This window comes from Acyrthosiphon pisum, chromosome A3, assembly GCF_005508785.2.
Source record: "Acyrthosiphon pisum isolate AL4f chromosome A3, pea_aphid_22Mar2018_4r6ur, whole genome shotgun sequence".
NCBI lineage: Eukaryota > Metazoa > Arthropoda > Insecta > Hemiptera > Aphididae > Acyrthosiphon > Acyrthosiphon pisum.
The window spans coordinates 39,184,721-39,194,259 of record NC_042496.1 but is presented as its reverse complement, the minus strand read 5'-3'; the positions used below and the strand labels follow the sequence as shown (position 1 = coordinate 39,194,259).

General features: G+C 26.8%; 1 protein-coding gene across 1 annotated transcript in view; it reads right to left on the bottom strand.

Annotated features, from left to right (window-relative positions):
* Positions 1-172: 172 nt before the first annotated feature.
* LOC103309433 overlaps positions 173-9,539 on the bottom strand; it is a 14,774-nt gene continuing 5,407 nt past the window's right edge. Inside the window, exons 4-13 of the mRNA XM_016804335.2 lie at positions 7,828-7,839; positions 7,312-7,338; positions 6,796-6,804; positions 6,283-6,306; positions 5,769-5,777; positions 5,158-5,166; positions 4,240-4,251; positions 1,398-2,684; positions 1,186-1,330; positions 173-707 (exon numbers count right to left, since the gene is read on the bottom strand). Of these exons, the coding sequence (XP_016659824.2) occupies positions 695-707; positions 1,186-1,330; positions 1,398-2,684; positions 4,240-4,251; positions 5,158-5,166; positions 5,769-5,777; positions 6,283-6,306; positions 6,796-6,804; positions 7,312-7,338; positions 7,828-7,839 (1,547 nt within the window). The 3' untranslated portion in view covers positions 173-694. The remainder of the gene's footprint in view (positions 708-1,185; positions 1,331-1,397; positions 2,685-4,239; positions 4,252-5,157; positions 5,167-5,768; positions 5,778-6,282; positions 6,307-6,795; positions 6,805-7,311; positions 7,339-7,827; positions 7,840-9,539) is intronic.

The following is a 9,539-nucleotide window of genomic DNA, read 5'->3' as shown; positions in this document are numbered from 1 at the left end:
GGGTAACTCCCCATAATCATAATATCATTGTTACTTGTTTGTATTCTTTTATCTCATCTAATTAATGTACACATTGTATAGATTGTAGATGTCTTTTACTCATTAATAAAAAAAAAAAAAAAAAACATGAGATTGATACAATTTAGTAAATATTATTTTAGGGACGTGAACTTTTCCACCTATTTACCACGACATTTCAAATTCAAACTAATTGAAAATAAGATAAGTCGGGTCTTTTGGTAAAGTCGATAAAGATAACAATATACATTAAATTACATGACGTGTTCCTTATGTCAACCAGCATAATTTACAAAGCATCCGAGTCTATAACAGTGGCGTATTTGACTTAATTTTATGGGGGGGGTGGTACTAAATTTAAGAACATTATACACTACTTAAGTACAATATTTTTTTATATATATTCGCGTATTCTTGATTACTAGTCCAGTGGTCCATTTTATACTTGCATAGTTGCATCTTTTACACCTTGCATATCTTAAGAAAGGTAAATAAAATACAATAAAGTTCAAATTACAGTAAAACAATATTATATTTATTAAATTATAAAATCAATATTTCTTTTTTTCATTTGTGAAAATTTATCAATAATTTTGTCAATATTTATACTTATTGATCTGTGCACATACAATAAAGCCAATCCGCTTAATCTATTTTGCCCCATTGTAGATCTAAGTCATGTTTTTAATCTACATAAAATAAATGAGAAATTCAAATATAAGTATAGTAATGTCAATCTAAACTTTTTTAAAAACAAAAGATAAGATTCAACTACCATGAACTAGAAAATATCTTCAGTAAATTTAATTTATGATAATATGTACAATAGTAAATAAGTTACTTTTAAATTTACCTATTTTAAAAATTTATTAAGAATTTTGATGGCAAATTATTTACTATTGTAAAGCCAACAAAAAATATTTTTAAAATTGCAATAGCTGAAGTAGGTATATAAACATGGTTAAATACTAACTATAATTTATACTATTCATAGGCGTAATTTTACGTTAGGGGGGCAAAACATTCCCAAAAATGTTTTATAGCAAATTTATGTTGTAGGTAAAAAAAAGTTAATACCAACTTATGCTGAAGCCCAACAAAGCCCTCCCCTTTTAGTTATGCCTATGATACTAATATACTATGCATGCAATTAGAATTAAGCATTACCTTCTAAGAGTAGAAAATGATCTTTCAGCTGATGCAACACTAACAGGCAAGCATGCTAAAATAAAAAGCAACTTCTTTACAGTTGGATAAAGTATCTCATTACAAGTTTCCGCAGAAGTGATGACATCTAGGTTGACATGTCCACCTAAAACAAAAACATCCTTATTTATTGATACACATCTAACAAATTAAGTTATTATTTATTAAAATACCTTCATCTTTTATTCTTATCCACTTAGATTTCCATAGGTTAATTTCAGTTTTAAGGTTCATTGCTTCCAAATCAATAAAATCCATATCTTCAAATGTATAATATTTTTTAATGACATCAACTACTTTAACAATATCATCATTGTTAGTTTTAATAATGTTTTTAGGAGTAAGTTGAGATAAAAATAAAAAAGCTTGATTTTTTTCATTATTAAATCTTTCCTTCATATCATTTAATATATTTTCTACCAGAGGAATATATACTGACACTCTGTAATACTCTTCAACTGATGAAACAGGATAGTTAGGTCTTTTAGTTTGACGACCAGTTAAACGGGGCAGTTTTTCTTCGACTTCTAAGTTCAACATAATTTCTTTTGTTTCAATATAGAGTTCATGGAAATTTTCAATAGAGTTTTTTCTTTTTTCTTCAAGATTATTAATATCATCAGTTATAATTTCTTTAGTTTGACATACATCTTGCCATTCTGCTTGTAGTAGTTTACTGATCTTAGATGTCACGCACAATACACTTGATAGACACTGCAATCCATTAATAAATTCACATGTACAAAGTGCCAACAATAATATTTTTGCTTTTGATGAAGAAATTTGTTCTTGCCAATTCGAAATTAATGATAAAGATTCTACAATATCAGACAAAGAAGATTTGAAAATCCCGATACAATCATGGCGTTCAACCCATCTTGTCTCACACAAACTTTTATGATGTGGTTTGTGATTTAAAACTTTTTTTAAGACAAAATTGCGTTTAGACGACAAATTAAAAAAAGAAATTACATCTGTGACTATCCCTATGGTATTACGGATTACTTGTACATTAGATGATTTAGATATTGATAGGTTTAATGCATGGTTTGAACATGGGCTATGTAAAGTATTTGTTGCATGCGATTGGACTTTTTTGACAGCACCTCTTGTAATAGACACCATAACTGCACATCCATCAGTGCCTATTCCAACACAGTTTTTTAAATTTAATGTCAAACTCTTCAACATATTTACCACAACTTCTCCCAATATATCACCAGTGAGCTTTGGTTCAAATGTCTCTGGATTCCTCTCAACCTGTTCAATTTTATCATCGTCAGTTGCAGTGGCATCATAAATATCATGGCAGTTAATAAAACCCATGAAGCATTCCTTTATAATCCCTTTATATGGATATCTAATTATTAAACTCATCTGTGAAATATGACTAATATCCGTCGTTTCATCAAATAAAATACTATAATACTTGCTTTCATGAATTTCTTTAACAATTTCTTCTGTAATGTAAATTTTGCAACATTCAATGATATCATTCTGAATAACTGGACTAATGTAGGTAGCTTTTGAATGAGTAGACTTAAAGTGTTTTTCCAGATCAGAATCTCCACATGAAATTCTTAATTTTAGGAGTTCTCTAAAATTACCTTTATTGATTGTAGAATTTATATCTGATGTTGTTGGTAATAAACTATTAACTTTCTGATAGAAATTTCCTGAATCATAGTGCCCTCTTAAAGGTATATTTTGATGAAGGTATGATTTTATAGACTCTATAATATGATTTGATTAATATCTGTTGTGCGACTTAACATTATAACGATAATCTCGTAATGACGAGATTATTTTGATAAATTATCCATAATTTAGTTGTTGGTTGGTGTTGTGAATCAATTGGAGATAATAAAATTTGAAAAGGTCAACGATTTAGCATTGGTAAATACACATAAATATCGGCATATTCGTGAAAGAAATGACGGAAAATTGAAATGGAGGTGCGTACATAAAACATGTACTGCAAGTGTAAAAAAGTAAAAAAGTACACACAGTGTGATGATATATTTATAGATGGCACATTTGAATACGCTCCTAAGTATTTTTTACAACTTTATACAATCCATGGATTTAAAAATGGTTTTTATATACCACTTGAATACTTCTTTTTACCCGATAAATGTGAAGAAACTTACATTCAAATGTGGACATTTTTAAAAAACATATGTTTTGAATATTTATCCACCAGACTATGTATCCACACATAACATGTGGATTTTAAAAAAGCTGCTCCAAGGTAACTTACATTTTATTTTTTATAATACATTTTATTTAGGGATACTGAAAAAAATTGTTTTGTTAGAACCACAAATGGAGCAGAAAGTTTTCATAAAATGTACAACGGACAATTTCACAGTGCTCACCCACCAACGCATGTAGTAATATCTGTACTAATGGAAATACAAGCCGAAACTATGACAAAAATTAATTCAATTGCTAGAAACGTGCCCAGTAAAATAGGATCATCCGGCTTAAAACGTATATGTAACGTTATAGAACATTTTAATAATTATATAAAATGCATAAAAATATTATTAAATATTTAACATCTTTGGCTTTATGTATCAAGGGAAAAAATTATATTAAATTATTTTACATCATATTTTTGTTTTGTAATGACGGCTCACTAGGTACCTATATCTATTTACTAGGGATAACTATTTTTATTATTATTATTATAATTCTATACATCATAATATTTATATAATAAATATATATAATAAACCATTTGTAATAAATTTGACAACGTTGCACCCAATTCCTATTGTATTCCTATGAACAATAAATTGTGCGGAATCGTATTTCTCCCACTTTCTCAAGATTTTATAATAATTTTGTAATGAGACTAGACCGACGATAACTTTACTTTGTTTGTAACTTTTAATATTATGTTAAAAGGAAGTTAAGAGTTTAAATTGTTGATACTATTCATATGCAATATTTTACCTACCTACTTTCTCCAGTAAGACTAGATAACTTATAAAACTCATAATTACTTACCATGGTCATTGTCTATAAAAACATATAATACATATAGCTTACTATAAATAGGTTCATTCAGAGGTGGTTTGAATGTATTATACTTAGTGGTGCAAGTGTGCAACACAATATATTATAGACACCCACCCACTCCCCTTCATCATATAAATTATAAATACGCTTTCAACAGTTTCAACCATGATTAACATTTATCAAATTTTATTGATTAGGTACTTCATTACTTTATTGAACATTACAATTAAACATTGCGGTCAGCACATACTCAACCATGACCAAACACCCACCCACCCACCCCCCTAATATTGGTGATGCTGTGCACCAAAAACAGTGTACTCAAACCGCCTCTGGGTTCATTTATAGTAGCCCTATCGTTTTTTGGGGTTTTTTATTGTACATAATATGGGTTTTTCTGTTTGAAAACTTAGTTGGTGTTCCAATGTTTTGTTTTCCAATCGATATTAGTTTTTATTTTGGTTTTCATCAGTATTTTCAGAAATTTAAATATACATTAGGTACCTATTTATGGTTTAAGGAAACTTATATGAAGTACCTACTGTAAAAACTGTTAGAAATTTGTATAAAGATTGTTACACGTCATTCGTTTTTCGAAGTGGTAATAACTATAGTGTATATTTATTTGTATTTGTTATTACTGTTTTTAGGTAAAAATAAAATGGAAATGTAATGCGTGGTTCCTCAAAAGTTACTGCTTTAAAAAATATCGAAAATACATAAAATCTTAATTTTTTTTTTAAAAAAATTTAAATTAATTAAAAACTTAATCAAAATGACAAATATTTTTAAACTATATCATAGTTCTGGTCTCAATCTTATAATTTAAAAAAAAAGATCCATGCAAAATAAATTTATTATGTACCTTTACCTATTACATATTAAAAATAAATAAATAAAACGTACCATCTAATTCTGTAAATAATAATAATTAATAATATACAATTTATAATAGACATATTTATATTTCATGATTCATAATTAATGTAAAAAATCTAGATATTTGAAGAAAACTCCAATAGCCACTATAACAACTGGTTATATAATTATTATGGAACAAGAATTTGTTTTTTTTTTCAGAAAGACATTCACATAAGTTATACATTTATATAAAACAACTAAAGACAAAAATTTGCATGACTAATTTTGCAATTTGCACGATAACTGTGTCCCCGGAATCGCAAAAATCAACAGCCATTTCGCCAGCACCCCCCAACCAAAAAAATGGATTTTTTTATAATTTTACCTATCCTTCATTTAGCACGAATATTCACGACTATCGCCGAAATCAGCACGATCGTAACTTCCGTGCAATATTGTCCCCAATAATTTGGCCGTTTCGCCAGCGCCGCCCCACAAAGAAATTTTACAAATTTCTAAAATTGGACTGCTCCATCATTTAGCACGCATTTGTGTAATAATTCATAATAAATATTAAAATATACTTAATCTTGAAATCTCTCAGAGTAAAATAATACATTTTAATAAAATAAATTGAAAAACAAAAAAATACGTACCAATTGTTGCTATAAAAAAAAAATACATTACATTAATACTTAATAAGTTATTAATTATAATTTTATAAATCTTAAATACCTACTTAATTCAACATTTTCAATAGTGAGACTTTTATTTTAAATTGAATAATTTAAATTATAGTTAATGATATTGATAGTCTTAAATTATCTATTTATTTACCTAAATACAACCGGGTGTAAAAAATATAAGTAATAACATTAATAAGCGTACATATTTAAAAATTATCCTGTTTTATTATAATTTGGATGACAATGGTGAAAATAACAATAATTGATACTAAATGACGTATTATATTGTGATGGGCAACGTATCACTTAAAGTTAGAAAGGTTTAAAGTACAAATTGGTATAAACTTCATGAGAATCACAAACATTTTTAAATTATATTAGTGGTATGGTGAGAATCTTAAGACTTATAAAACAAGTTCCATGCAAAATAACCTTATTATGTACCTACCTATTACATATTTACAAATAAATAATTGTCACCTACCGTTGGGGACATTGGAACTAGAAGCTGTAATTAATAATTATTAATTAAATAAAATAGATTATAGCGATATTTATATATCACAATTAATGTATAAAATCTAGATTTTGGAAAAAAAACTTTCAGATTGTTATAAACTGTTTTTCTAAACTTTTAAAATTTATTTATTTTGTTAATTATGACACAGAAAATCCAATAATTAAATAAAAAATGCGCTGGTGAAAAAGTTAAAATAAACATGTACACGCACAATGGCAGTGGTAGCACCGCGGTGTTTTGGACAAGAACTAATGTAATAGCCACTCTGTTTTAAGACAAGACAGATGAATAATATTATTGTTCTGAAGTGATCAATAGCAGCTAGTTATATATAAAAATAATAAAAATGTTTTTTTTTTTTTTAATGACAATTACATAAGTTATACATAATATTAAAATATACCTAATCTTAAAATCTCTCATAGAGTAAAATAATACATTTTAATAAAATAAATTGAAAAACAAAAAAATAAGTACCAAATGATTCTATAAAAAAAAAAACACATTACATTAATACTTAATAAGTTATTAATTATAATTTTATAAATCTTAAATACCTACTTAATTCAACATTTTCAATAGTAGACATTTATTTTAAATTGAATAATTTAAATTATAGTTAATGATATTGATAGTCTTCAATTATCTATTTATTTACCTAAATACAACCGGGTGTAAAAAATATAAGTAATAACATTAATAAGCGTACATATTTAAAAATTATCCTGTTTTATTAAAATTTGGATGACAATGGTGAAAATAACAATAATTGATACTAAATGACGTATTATATTGTGATGGGCAACGTATCACTTAAAGTTAGAAAGGTTTAAAGTACAAATTGGTATAAACTTCATGAGAATCACAAACATTTTTAAATTATATTAGTGGTATGGTGAGAATCTTAAGACTTATAAAACAAGTTCCATGCAAAATAACCTTATTATATGTACCTACCTATTACATATTTACAAATAAATAATTGTCACGTACCTTTGGAGACATCGGTTTTTATTACTTCTGTAAATAATAATTATTAATTAAATAAAATAGATTATAGCGATATTTATATATCACAATTAATGTAAAAAATCTAGATTTTGGAAAAAAAACTTTCAGATTGTTATAAACTGTTATTCTAAACTTTTAAAATTTATTTATTTTATTAATTATGACACAGAAAATCCAATAATTAAATAAAAAATGCGCTTCTGAAAAAGTTAAAACAAACATGTACACGCTCAATGGCAGTGGTAGCACCGCGGTGTTTTGGACAAGAACTTATGTAATAGCCACTCTGTTATAAGACAAGACAGATGAATAATATTATTGTTCTGAAGTGATCAATAGCAGCTAGTTATATATAAAAATAATAAAAATGTTTTTTTTTTTTTTAATGACAATTACATAAGTTATACATAATATTAAAATATACCTAATCTTAAAATCTCTCATAGAGTAAAATAATACATTTTAATAAAATAAATTGAAAAACAAAAAAATACGTACCAATTGTTGCTATAAAAAAAAAACACATTACATTAATACTTAATAAGTTATTAATTATAATTTTATAAATCTTAAATACCTACTTAATTCAACATTTTCAATAGTGAGACATTTATTTTAAATTGAATAATTTAAATTATAATTAATGATATTGATAGTTTTCAATTATCTATTTATTTACCTAAATACAATCGGGTGTAAAAAATATAAGTAGTAACATTAATAAGCGTACATATTTAAAAATTATCCTGTTTTATTATAATTTGGATGACAATGGTGAAAATAACAATAATTGATAGGTACTAAATGACGTATTATATTGTGATGAGCAACGTATCACTTAAAGTTAAAAAGGATTTTGTTTTCCAATCGAGCTTAGTTTTTATTTTGGTTGGTCATTGTGCAATCATCAGTACCTATTTATGGTTTAAGAAAACTCCTCAGATGGTACCCGCTGTAAAAACTTCCTTACATATTATTATGCATTGAACCAATGAGGTCTTGTGTGACAAGGTAGATTGTTAATTTGTAACCATATAGTTACACTAATATACAATCATACTTCACGTCCTCACGGGAATCAATCTATTTGATATTGATGTATCTATTATAACTTATTAAATAAGATAAAAAAATAATCTAAAAAATATAAATAATTAAAAATGATACAAATTACAGTTATGTGCTAAACGTGAGGCTAATGTGCTTAAAAAACTGGATGAAAAGCCCTCTAAAGTGTCATATTATAAATTAAAAAATCTAAACACAACAAGATAATATATGAGTTAATTGATTTGTGTGAGAAAAAACGGAAAAGCTCACCAGGGTAGGAACAAAAAATGAAAAAACGTTTTACTTATAAAAAAATAAAAACGATTCGCGAATGACTTGTATGAGAATTGTATGACAAGGGCGTAGGTACTGAATCGGTACTACAACATACATTTATATTGAACCATGCAATGTTTTTATGTCAGAAAGTTACTCATAAAAAAAATACTGAATATATTTCTAATAATAAACTAGTTAATAAATATTTGTTTTTGTTATGCTCAAATATGTTGTAAGTTATAAAGTATTTATAAGTATCAGGGCCGTATTTACAATTTTTGCACCCTGGGTCAACAATATTTGTACGCCCCTCCCCCCCCTAAGAAAAAATAATTAATTCGTTTTTTAATCGTTTAGTTATAGTTATTTATTTATGAACATTTTGTTAAAAACAGACCACGATGATGCATTATTTTAATTACTGTCAAAACGTATAACAACATAAAATTGTACACTATTAAAAAAGAAACAAAATTAATGCACTTAACCATGCCCTTTACCATTTTACCACTTTAATACACTTTATCATGCCCCTCACGAATTTAAAAATTTTGGAAGTTATAGTCATCCAAAGTTTGCGATTTTACGTTTATGCGCATGCGTGCAACGCTACTTGACTGCTACGTGCAGCACCATAAACATTTTTAGCACCAAAAAAAACAAAAATATGCCTAGATTTGTTGTGTAAAACCACCTTGGGCAGGTCTCGGAATTAAACAAGGTTGTTAAAAAACACATAATGTACTGCGCTCGAACAAAAAACTCGAAAACATCCCCCGATTTTCTGTGTAAAACCACCTTGGGTAGCCTTCAGAATTAAACAATCTTGTTGAAAAGCCATACCTGTAATATAAGTATATTATATATCATACACGAGTTCC